The 12,566-nt window shown below is 56.7% G+C and overlaps 1 protein-coding gene across 5 annotated transcripts in view; it reads right to left on the bottom strand.

Moving 5' to 3' along the window:
- DNMT3A (DNA methyltransferase 3 alpha) overlaps positions 1-12,566 on the bottom strand; it is an 89,808-nt gene that overhangs the window by 41,025 nt on the left and 36,217 nt on the right. For all 5 annotated transcript variants that reach the window (XR_012785759.1, XR_012785760.1, XM_075557018.1 and 2 more), the window contains exons 4-6: positions 6,881-7,151; positions 922-965; positions 340-486 (exon numbers count right to left, since the gene is read on the bottom strand). Coding sequence is in view for 3 of the 5 variants with exons in the window: in XM_075557018.1 (XP_075413133.1) it covers positions 340-486; positions 922-965; positions 6,881-7,151 (462 nt within the window). In the remaining 2 variants the exon portion in view is untranslated. The remainder of the gene's footprint in view (positions 1-339; positions 487-921; positions 966-6,880; positions 7,152-12,566) is intronic.

Genomic DNA, 12,566 nt, shown 5'->3' with positions numbered 1-12,566 from the left:
TGTTCCTTTAGATCTCCACTTAGCTGCCACCTCCTCCAAGAAGCCTCTGCTGACAGCTGTACTCAGTCCCCTCCATTTCGGCCCCTACGTGTCCCTGTTTTCCCTATCAGCGTGTCAACACCAGAAGGATAGGCACCCAACATGCCCAGAGGGCCGTACGGTGCCTGCCTGGTACCCAGACACTAAATGCTCAGTAGCCATTGGCTGAATGAACCAGTTTCTGGGGATCAAGCTGTCCCCCGTGAAGCGTGAGGAAATGGGGGCTCAGGGAGAGCCAGGAGAGCCCCTGGTTTTCCAGTCGCCGAGAGGGGCTGTAGCCCGAACCAGCAGGCACCTCACCTCCCTTTTCCAGCGTGCCAGCCACTCGTCCCGCTTGCGCTTGCTGATGTAGTAAGGGTCCCCCGCCTGGAAGGTGAGCCTGGGCATGGGCCGCTGGCGGAGGCTGGATTCCCAGCCCAAGCCACCCCGAAGCCGGCCCCGGGAGCCCTAAGGCAGAGACAGACAGACAGAGGGGGGCATTACCAGGGGCACTGAGGGCCCTGCTGTTGAGTCTGTGCCTTCCTTCGGGGGCGGGGCACTGAAGAGGCACTCACCTCACACAGAATGCAGGACCTCTGACGCCTGGCCAGAGAGCCCCCCACCCCTCGGCAGCCATGGGGGCAGGGCTAGAGAGTGAGGGGGTGGTGTGGGGGCGGGGGGCATGTGGGGAGGTGCTCTTTCTCTGGAGGGGGACCAGCTGGCTGCCTTGTTGGGGGACTTCCAGCCTCCACACCCACTTCCTCTCCTCCTCACAGAGGGATGTGTACACAGGGGGTGGGGAGGGAGCCACCATGGGCTCAAGGTGGTGGGTGGGCCTCTTCTCCCAGGTCAGGGTGCACAGAGCCCCCCTCCCCGGGGTGGGGGGTTGAGGGAAACACTTACCTCCATCTTCATGGACTCGATGCTGGTCTCCTTCGGGTCTTTGCCTGCGGAAAGGGAAGGAGAAAGGGGTCACTGGTGGGGTTACAGGAGCGGCGCTGAGGCCCCACGGCCCGGAGTGGGGGTGGGGTCCTCCAACTGTCTCGTTGATGCCCCCCCCCACACACATTATAGCCCACCATGGGCTGACCTTGGAGACTCTGAGCAAAGCCCCAGGCAAAGCACACTCTGGGGAAGGGTCTGAGGCCCGAGTGGGGAGCAGCAGCAGGGAGTTAGTGCTGTGGTTTCTGGCTGGCTCAATGGCTCTCCCAGGTGTGTCCACAGGACACCTGTCCCAGCACAGGGACCAGAAAGGCGAAGGTGGGACAGGGACGGCTGGACTTGAGAGCTAGCCTCTGGAACCTTCCCCGTGCAGGAAGCCAGCATCTGCTTCCATGTGTGGGTTACCAGCAAAGGCACTGTAGGTTCAGAGGTGGGAGGCCCTGGCTGCCAGCTGCCAGACTGGGGTGGTGTTGCTTCGTCTCTGTGAGACTCCGTTTCCTCAGATGGGGAGTAATGGTGTTGGGGATGTTTGAGAAGCCCCCCACCCAGCAGCTCTAAATATCACAGTTCTACTCAGTCCTGCCTCCTGCCTCCCTTTCTCCCGGCCCCAAGCTCAGCCTTGCGAGGGTGGGAGCTGAGGTTCTAATTGCTTCAGTGTGCCCTCGGTAGCCTCTCCCAGCCCATCTGCTCACCAAAGGGATAAACAGTCAGGAATCAGAAGGGACTGAGCGCTTGGCATATTGCAGACCCGCAGTCACCGTGGCTTTGGGCCCCTTCTAAGGGAAGCCGGGCCTTTCCCTGCTCCTCTTCCCCCATTTGTCGGCCATTCTTCACAGGGCCCGAGTCCAGCTCCTGGGAGATAAGCCTCACGTGGAGGTGGACGCTTCAGCATGGCATCCTTAGGAAGCCCCAGCCCTCTCTGCCCTCCTACCCTGGCCCTGGCCACTCAGATGTGCTTGCCTGGCCAGCCGGCCTGCAGCTCTGCCCTCTGCTGGCTGCGGGCTGGGTGAGGTGGCCTGTGCCTACCCTGGCTTCCCGTCTGAGGTTGGGGGAGTGAGTCGGCCTCCTGCCTGGGCCCTGAACCCCTTTCTCGGAAGCCAAGAGAGCCTTTGCATTTGGGCACCCACTGAGGGTCACTCGGGTTGGTAGTTGGGGAATGGGAAGTGGGGGAGGGGGGAAGGCACAAAGAGCCCCAAACGGAAAAAAAACAGCCCCTACTTCATCTCCTGGCTCCAAAGCGGAAACCAGACCCAGCATTTAAGGCCTCTGCACCCTCAGCCACCGGGAGCAGGCTTCCCTCTCCGTCCCCAAGGCCTGGGGCTCCTTGGACATCTGTAGGTCCAGTAGAGCCTGCTGTCCTCCCAGTCCCATGTCCTGGGTTACAGTGACTCCCACCCAGGCCCAGGCCTGGCCCCGGATGCTTCAGGAAGGGCCCCTGTGCGCCCTGGCTCGGTCCACCTGTGGACATGTGGACACGTCACCCATCACACACTCTGGGGACAGGGTGTGGGGAGGCGTGAGGACGAGCTGGCGGCTGAGGTAGGTGCGTGGGAGGAAGTGCAGTGAGTGTGTCTGTCACGGGTACAGGTGGGGGTGAGAGTGTGCACTGCTGCTGCTTGGAACGTGACAGGCCTTTTAAGGTATGCCCCGCTCACGGTGTCTGTCTCTCCCCCGTCCTTCCTTTGGGGCCTGTCACCACAGTCTGAGACCCAACCTCTCAGGGCCCCGCCCCCTACCAGTAGGGGGTTCCCCTCTCCCCTGCTGGCCTGCCTAGAGCCCACCCACCCCCATTCTGCCCGCAGGGCAGCAGACAGCCTAGGGGCTAGCGAGCCAGAGACACTGCCCTGAGGCTCCCTGCATGGCTGTGTTGGCCTTGTGGCTTAGACCCCGGGGTCCCCAGGGCAGATTGTTGCAGTCAGGCCCCATCTGCATCCCTCCCACGGCGCCTTGCTGAGCCCCTCCACAGCGCTCTGAGTAGGGAAGGGCATCGTCTATTCTTTAGAAATGAGAACCGTTCAGGGAACCGCAGGACTCGCCCATCCTGGAATTTCGTTGATGAGCAAACTGAGGCCCAGGGCGAGGAGAGACTCACTGCTGCAACCGAGATCTGGTTTCAGGGCTCCCGATTCCCACGCATGACACGCACGCTCTCTTTACCCTCCACCGCATACACTGTTCCTTCACTCCACGCCTTCCTGCCTCGCCTGCTAGCTCCTGTGCTCCCTAAAGCACAATGGTTTGTCCTGCTGCAGTCTCCAACTCGCTGCTCTCTGGAATTTTCGCCTTGACAGACTCTGCGCATGCCCACTGGAATGAACCCGCTCGCCTGCTTCCTCACTCGCTCATTCGCCGGCCTGACCTAGCAAAACAAGCAGAACGGCCTTCCCATGCAACACTTGTCCTGAGTCACCTCGGGCAGCTGCTCTCTCACTCCTGCCCCTGCTGGCCATCTGCTCCTGGCCCGGACCACGCACCCACGGCCACAGGCAAGGCCAGGTGGCTGTGTGTCTTCCAGGGCAGCCTGGCAGGCATGGACCTGACCCTAGGGCATCTCAGGTCCTGGGAGCGGGCGAGGCCAGTTTCCTTCTGCTCTTTACCTGTGAGTCTGAGTGTGCCCACACCAAGTTCTCTTTCAAATGAGCCCAAATTTCCATGGCAGCGCCAGGCCAGCCTGACCTCAGGAGAGAGTCGGGGCCCAACACTGGGCGGTGCTCCTTCTGGGCAGAGAGGAGCTTATGTTGGCCCTAATCTAAGCCTCTCCTAGTTGTACTCTGGGTAAGTGACTTAACTTCCTCGCTCCCTCACCGTTCCCATGTGGTGAAAGGGGCAGATTAAAAGTTCCTCACCGGAACCCAAGGAGACGATAAAGTACATACATAGCAGTGTTCCCCACACTTGAGAATGCAAGTGAATTACAGGGATCTCTTCAACGTGCAGGTTCAGGTTGTTAGGCCTGCGGTGGGGCCCGAGAGTCTGCCTTTCCTATCAGTTGCCAGGGGATTAGGCTGTTAAACCCCCACTGGACCGCTGGGACCTTCCACGCTGCCTGTCACAGTGATGGCCGCCCACTGCTCGGATGCTGGCCGAAGCGGACCCTTATCCTTCTAAGTGCCCTGTTCCTGGGTGTTTCCCTGCCCTTTAGCACAGGACCAGACACTCCTCCAGGGGCACAGGAGGGTATGCGGGCTGCGGGATGCCGCCTTAAAAGCCCTCCGATCCTTTCACAGAGGCGCCCTGAAAAGCAACTTGGAGTCAAGAGAGCTCACAGACCACAGCTCACACCACGGCCATTTCCTCCCACGAGCCTTAGTCTCCTTCCTCTTCCGAAGGCACCAGCGGAGCATGCGCTCTACATCAGCTGACGGCCGGGGGAGGGGGACAGGGGCCGCTGAGCTTCCACACCCTGGATTAAGCCACTGCCTGCCATATCCTGGCAGAGCCCAGTAGGCTGCAGCCCGCCCCTCCTGGTGACGCCCACCAATATCAGCAGCCAGGCCTCCAGGGATCACGGTGGCCTGGTTGCTTCCTGAATCGCTGGGGGGCACAGGAATGTCCCAAGGACAAGGTACGTCCGTACAGATGTACGTACATACGGGGGCTAGGAGCAGTTTTTCCCTCCCTGCTCAGTATGAATACTCTAAGGAAGGACTAGCCAATGTGTGAAAGTCTCTTGCTCCGACCCTGCATCCGTCCACTCTTCTCTCCCTCTCTGCCACCACCTGGCCTGGCAGAGCATCAGTCCTCCCCCGGATGTCTGCGGCTGCCAGCCTGTTACCCAGTCCCTGCACTGCACTCCAGAACCCTGACGACACAGTGATCCCGGTCACCCGAGGACACAGCCTTGGGGGTCTCTCGGGAGGCAGGGGAGGCCCTGTCTCCACTTTATCTCATGCCCTCTCTGCCCTTTTTGTTTCCACTCTGGGCATAGGGCTCCATCCGTTCCTTGGGTGTCCTGCTCCCGCCCCCTCACACACACACCCCTGAGTGGGAGCATTCACACCACCTCTCCTTGACCGGGTGAGCACAAGCTCAGCTCTGGCACTGCCTCCCACACGTAGTCACCAGCCTCCTTCCTTAGAGTTCATGGGAACCATGCCCTCTCTCCCCCGAGCATCTGGGCACAGGCACACATCCGTCAGTATGGTCCATGTCCGCCTTTCCAGCAGGCTCTGTGATCCTGGAAGGCATGACGGCTTCCTCCGTGCCCAGCACAAAGCCTGGCACACCCTAGACAGGGCTCAATAAACATGTTGACTCAGGAAGACGCTCCTGAGGAGAACTAGAAATGGAGTGAGGTAAATCCCAAACCAAAAGCCGCCCTTCAAGGCTTGAGAGCAACCTCCAAGAAAGACTAGGCTCCACCTCCCCTCCCCCACCCCGGGTCAGGAAGGACTTCCCAGGGCCTGGGCAAGCAGCCTGGCACCAGCTGTGGTGGGATTCCAGGATCCTGCAAATCCACAGAGGTTTGCCCTGAGAATAGCACCACAGCTGGGAAGGGCTGCTCCTGCACGTCCAGGGTGGCGTCTTCTCCCTTCCCACCCTGTATCCTTCCACCACTCCCACAAAGCATCTGAAGACACATGTACGAAGGTGCTACGGCAAGACAAGGCCAGGCCAGGAGACCTGCCTGATCCTGAGGCCCTGTCCAGAGCAGCGGATGGCAGTGGAGAGATCTCAAGTTAAGAAACCAGGAGGGGCATTGTGGACCTGCCACTACATGCTGAGAGGCTGAGGTTTGAGCAGGCTGCTCCATCTCTCTAAGCCTCCACTTTCTTCATCTCCGCGTGGAGATCACAAGAGCTCTTAATATGACCGTTTGGAAGAGCACATCAAACAATGGGTGCAGAGTGCTCCCGAAAGTGCTCTGCACAGCGGAGGGGCACCATAGGCCTGACGTTGGATGCAAAGTAAAACGGGTGCAAGCTATTATTTTCACAAACTGGAAATCCTTTTGCTGACCTGCCGTCTGTCCTGCGGGCATATTAGGTTTGGATCCATGCACTAGCAGGTCTGACAACTAATTGCTTGACTCATTTCGCCATACACACTTCGAAGGCAGACTTTTTGAAATTAAAATGCACATATGAAAACAACCTGGCAGGGCCCGGGGAGGATCAAATGTGATAATGTTTGAGAAAGCGCCGGGTAAACTGTGAAGTCCTATACAAATGCTTGTTGTTCTCATTACTCATGTGTTTACAGCATGGTTGGCCCAGAAAGAGCTGGTTGAACCTGAAAGAGAAAATTGGGCCCCTTTCCAGGACTTCCATCTGGGCCCCAAAGTCCCCAGATGAAGATGCCTGGCCCAGCCAGGCCCCATCACACACTGGGTCTCCAAGGCTCTGCCGGCCCACTATCAGGTTCTTCACCCCACCCTTCTCCTCACCCCACAGGGTCACAACCACAGCACCAGGCAGGCAAGCCAACCAAACGATGGAGGCTTCACCGGCACTGGCTTTTAAGGACCGGGCCCAGGGGTCTACAAACAATGACCCCAAGAGTGGCAGGTCATAGGAAGAGGAAGTGGCAGGTGGAGGTTGAGGCGAGCCCAGGCGAGCACACACCTACGGAAGGATGGCCGTTGGCCAAGCTGGCGACCACTGGCATTGTACAAGCCCACCATTGCCAGAGCTAGCTTTGTTGCTGTCGCACGAGAAGCCCAGACTCCAGATTTTTATGCAAAATGCTTTGATTTTTAAATGCTGGCAGCTGAGAAATTTTGAAATGTTTAAAACTCTCGGTGGGCCAACGGAGACATGTGTGCAGGCTGCATTCAGCCAGTAACCCTCAGGGCACAGGACCCTGGCAAGCAGAGCCTCCAGCTTCCACCCCTAGCCTAGGCCCGGGCTCCTCCCCTGGCTTGTTAGGCCCCAGGCCTGGAACCTTTGGGGAATCCAGGCCCCTGGTGCCCAGGACTCACCCTCCTCCACAGGAGCTCCTCGGCCATCTTTGGGGGTGCAGCAGCCATTCTCCACCGCACGGGAGGCTTCTGGTGGGCTCTCAGCTGTACCCTCTCCCTCTGCTGGGGCCCCGCCCTTCTGTCCCCCGGCAGGGCTGCCCTCCTCTGGCTGGGGCTCACTCCGTTTCTCCAAGTCCCCGTTGGGCAACAGCTCTGAGGGGCCCGAGTCCTGGGCCATGGACAGGGACTTGGAAGTGACGGCAGGGTCCTTCGGGCCGTCGCTGCTTTCCACCTGCAGCGGTGAGGAAAGAGACGTAAGCACGTTAATAAGACAGAGGCCGCAGCCACTTGGAGGGTCTGGTGAAGGCTGGGGAGGCCGGGGGTGTGGGGTTCTGGCTCTGCACCTTGTGTGCAGAGAAGTGGGGCCCCATGAACGCTCATGCCAACACATCTACTCATAGTCCTGACCTCCGGGTCAAGGGGCTCATAGATCTGACTCTGAAGTCAAGGGGGTTCTATGGACTCCAATGTTAAGAAATGAGGTTCACCCAGCCCCACAACCTGTGCTTACAGCCAGCTCCCAGCTTCCTCCACCTCCCAGACTGCCATCCCTGCTGGGAGACAAGTAGTATCCATCATTCAAGCTGGGCCCCACCACAGCCGATTCTGGAGCCACCAGGCCAAGTCTGCCAACCCCGGGCTGGTCTGATGTCAGTCCTCGGCCGCCATTCAGGGTTGTCTGGTCTCTCGAGGTGCAGGCCCAGCACTGATGGAGTGTCAGGGTTCCAAAGGTGGCCTCATGGGGAGGCATGGCCATGGGCCTCGAAGCTTCATCCCTCTCTCTCCTTGCTTTGTTCTCCAAGCTCTCCGAACGGCAGAGCCAAGGCCTCAGAAGCCATCTGCAGGCTCCCCATCAGCAGTTCTCAACCTGTGGGTCTCGACCCTTTTGGGGTTCGAACGACCCTTTCACAGGGGTCGCCCGATTCATCACAGTAGCATGACAGTCATGAAGTAGCAACGAAAATAATTTTATGTTTGGGGGGTCACCACCCCATGAGGAACTGTCTGAAAAGATCGAGGCATGAGGAAGGTTGAGACCCACTGCTCTACACAGCTCTCTCCTAGCTCCTACCTGATGTCATTCCAACCACCCCCGGTTCCCCAGGTGAAGGGGACATGTATCATTGTATCCGCCAGGTTCTCAAGCACACCAGACCCACTCAGGGTTCCAGGTCATACAAAGGAAAGGCGCTGCATCGCCATTGTCTATCAGCCGGGCCACTCACCGCAAGGGTACAAAGCTGGCTCATAGCCGTCAGTCCTTCAGTCTCTCAATGTGCCTGGGATGCAGGTGGGGACACTGTGGCCAGAGCGAGTGCAGGAGGATCTCGTGTCCCTGGGGCTCGGCTGGACTCATCCTTAGCCTCCTGGAGGCCAGTAGCCAGGAACTCACAGGAAGAACAGAGGTGTCTAACTTGGGCCACCAAGTGCACTGTGCTCACCGGCTCTGCCACACCAATAGGCTGCACTCAGCACACCCACCCCTGTCGGGTCCACGTGCACAACACCTGCTCCACCTGAGGGCTAGGGTGCCTCCCTCCCCACCTGTAAAATGGGGTGACGAAGCCACCACACTGGTGGAAGTTTTGTGCTTCTTTTTTTTCAAAGCTCTTTAATAGTTTATAAATTGATCTGCCCACAACTTCCAGTGCTTTAGTGTTGTTGTTTTTTTAACATTTTATTAGGGGCTCATACAACTCTTATCACAATCCATACATATACATACATCAATTGTATAAAGCACATCTGCACATTCTTTGCCCTAATCATTTTCAAAGCATTTGCTCTCCACTTAAGCCCTTTGCATCAGGTCCTCTTTTTTTCCCCCCTCACTCCCCGCTCCCACCTCTTGAGCCCTTGGTAATTTATACATTGTTATTTTGTCATATCTTGCCCTATCCAGAGTCTCCCTTCACCCCCTTCTCTGCCGTCCGTCTCCCAGGGAGGAGGTCACATGTAGATCCTTGTAATCAGTTCCCCCTTTCCAAACCACTCACCCTCTACTCTCCCAGTATCACCCCTCACACCCCTGGTCCTGAAGGTATCATCCACCCTGGATTCCCTATGCCTCCAGCTCCTATATGCACCAGTGTACAACCTCTGCTCTATCCAGTTTTGCAAGGTAGAATTCGGATCATGGTAGTTGGGGGGAGGAGGTATCCAGGATCTGGGGGAAAGCTGTATTCTTCATCGGTACTACCTCGCACCCTGACTGACTCATCTCCTCCCCTAAACCCCTCCAGTGGCCAACAAATGGGCTTTGGGTCTCCACTCTGCACTTCCCCCTTCATTCACTATGGTGTGTGTGTGTGTGTGTGTGTGTATTTTTTTGGGGGGGGGGTGGATGATGCCTTATACCTGGTCCCTTTGGCACCTCGTGATCGCACCAGCTGGTGTGCTTCTTCCATGTGGGCTTTGTTGCTTCTGAGCTAGATGGCCGCTTGTTCACCTTCAAGCCTTTAAGACCCCAGACACTATCTCTTTTGATAGCTGGGCACCATCAGCTTTCTTCGCCACATTTGCTTATGCACCCGTTTGTCTTCGGCGATCGTATCATGGAGGTATGCAGCCAATGATATGATTTTTTGTTCTTTGATGCCTGCTAACTGATCCCTTCAGGACCACGTGATCACACAGCAGGCTGGTGTGTTCTTCCATGTGGGCTTTGTTGCTTCTGAGCTAGATGGCCACTTGTTTATCTTCAAGCTTTTAAGACCCCAGACACTATCTCTTTTAATAGCCGGGCACCATCAGCTTTCTTTACCACATTTACTTGTTCACCCGCTTTGGCATCAGCAGTTGTGTCGGGAGGGTGAGCATCGTAGAGTGCCAATTTAATAAAAGAAAGTATTCATGCATTGAGGGAGTGCTTGAGTAGAGGCCCAAGGTTCTTCCGCCACCTTAATACTAAACCTATAAATATAGACACATAGATCTATTTCCCCATACATATATATATATATATATATATATTTGCATGTACATGTCTTTGTCTAGACCTCTATAAATGCCCTTTGACTCCTAGCTCTTTCCTCCATCTCCCTTGACTTTCCTCCTGCCCTACTACCATGCTCTGTCCCCACCTGGGTTACAGTTATACCTCTTCTTTACGTAACCTTACCCTTGATCATTCCCTACCAGGCCTGTCACGCCCCCCTCACCACCATTTTGGGTCCCATGTTGTTCCCTTGTCCCTGTGTTTGTTAACACCACTTCCTTACCCCACCTCCCCCTATTCCAAGTCCTTCTTTTTAAGTCTATCTCTCACCTCATTAACCAAAGTCAGACCCAGAAGACACAGAGATACAAATAGTACAGATGAAGAGTTCTGTAGAGCGAAAGCTCCGATTTCAACCTCCTGTCCCCCAAATCAATCCCCAAGAGTGAGCCATCAGATTGGTTCCGTTTCGGACCCAGAATGAAACACTGCCCCGCGTCACCCTCACCACGATGGTTGGGGTTGAGCCCGTTATTTCCGCCATGGTGGCAGTCCACCTGTCGAAGGGCTTCTTGTTTTCCTGGCCCCTCTACGTCATCAAGCTTGCTTTGGCATCGAACGTGCACTGATCGATGCCTCACCCTGTCCGCACGTATAGCTCCCTTGAATTCTCTGTAACAAGCTGCTCAACGGCCGCCGGATAGACGCTCCTCCAGGTGGTCCGTTCTCTCGTGCTGTCTGTCATGGGCTTTTTGACTTAGTGTCCGTAGCTCTGTGTCCTTGCCTGCCCAGCCACCCTGGTTAAAGGGCATGTCCAGTACAGTGTCTGGAGACACCTCCAAATTCCCTCCCCAAAGCTGTCCCCTCCTGTGCACACCGACAGCCTGAGAACGCCGGTCCCCAGCCCCTCCCCTGCACCGCCTGCTGATGGCCATGGCTGCTTTTCCAGCTGTGCTTTGAGCTCTGAGCCCAGGCTATCTGATGAGGAATCCATCAGAGGGGGTCACACAGGGATGAAGGCCTTCCTTGGAAAAAAAGAGAGAGCCAACCAGAGTTCTCCCAGATACGGGGTCCTTCCCGGGTGGCTTTGGACACGCAGAGCAGCCTGAGGACACAGACCGAACGCCAGGACCTTGCCAAGCTACTTCCTGCAGGCTGCACAGATCGGCCAGGGCAGGCTTGCTGCCAGCAGGGAGGAGCTCCCCTGGAAAGCCCCGCTAGTGGGGGTGGGGAGACTCCAAGGAGATGAAGAAGAGCCCTCTGGTCGAAGGCAGGGGGTCCTCCACTAGGCTTGGGGGTGCAAATGGAACATGCAGACACCTGACTCTCTCCCCAGACTCCAGTCCCACATGCCAGGCCCGCAACTCTCTCCAGGATTCACCAAGGCCTGTCCTGCCTCCTCACTTAAGCAGAGTTATACCCCCTAGCTAGAAAAATTCCTTTCGCTCCATCTCCAGGGCTCAGTAAAGCCTGATTGTGCAGGCAGACTGGGAAGTGGTGAGAGCCCCCGCCCTGGTAGACGGCTACCAACCTCGTGCCGAATACTACAAGGCCACCAAACACAGCACACGCCTACCAAGGAACGGGGGCAAGGGGCCCCAGCTTGGCCAACTTGGGGTAAGAAATTTCACCAAAACCAATCTCCCACCATGACCATATCCTCCTTTCCCCTAGCCACCTGCTGCCCCCCAGACACTTAAAGATAGGGCAGGCTCTGAGCTCCACAGTGCCTACTCTTAGCCCCACAAAGCTGTCTGAGATAACAATACTGTCACTCACTTCCTGCTGGGGGACCACACAGGATCCTCTCACCCTGGGACTCACTTCCTGTTGACTGCCAGCACCAAGAGAGAGACCCAGAAGGCCTGTACTGAGGTCCCCACCACCCCAGCCACTCAAAGATGGCTTAGTCCACTCCTCAGCCCTGCTCTGGAAGTCTGTCTGGTGCAGCTCAGACACACCGAAACTCAGTCTAGAAGAGACTCTTGGGTAGACTGAGGGCAGGGGTCCTCCACATAAGCCACAGAATAAGCTCAGCAAGCTGAAAGCTTTGCGGCTCCAGCCCACCTGCGCACCTCTCTCTTGCCCCAAGCCCAGCCTCCACTGGCCCCTCTCTGGTTCAGGATGAGCCCGAGGCAACCCGAGCTCTGGGATTATGGGAGAGGATCCATCCCATCTGTCAAGAATCGCCTCGAGAGATACCCCAAAATGGTCAGACCAGTTGGGCTGACAGAGACTGGAGGGACCCCCGAGATGATCACCCTAAAACACCCTTTGAACTGACTCACAGCTACCTCGGCACTTCACCTTCCAGCCCAAGCACCATCACAAGGAGGTATCTGCTCCTGAAACAATGATGACATGAGACCAAAAGGTCAGCAGTGACCCACAAGCAAAGATGAGAAGGCAAGGAGGGGAAAGGGAGGCTAGATCAACAGGAACAGAGCAACCAGAATAGAAGCAACAAGAACCCGGACATGTTGTGAAAACTGTAACGGATGTCACAGGACAATTCATGTCACCGTTGTTGAAGGGGAACCTAAGTGGCTGTGTAAACTTCATAGCCAATAAGATGGGATATGTACATATATTTTTAAAACATACCCTTGTAAAACATGGAAAAGAAAGAGGATCTGCCTCCTGGGCTAGGTCGTGGCCCCTTATCACCCAGCCTCCCTCTGGGGCCCTGAGTAACAGCGCCAGTCTCAT

Source organism: Tenrec ecaudatus, chromosome 8 (genome assembly GCF_050624435.1).
Source record: "Tenrec ecaudatus isolate mTenEca1 chromosome 8, mTenEca1.hap1, whole genome shotgun sequence".
Taxonomy (NCBI): Eukaryota; Metazoa; Chordata; class Mammalia; order Afrosoricida; family Tenrecidae; genus Tenrec; species Tenrec ecaudatus.
This window is presented reverse-complemented; position numbering and strand designations above follow the sequence as displayed.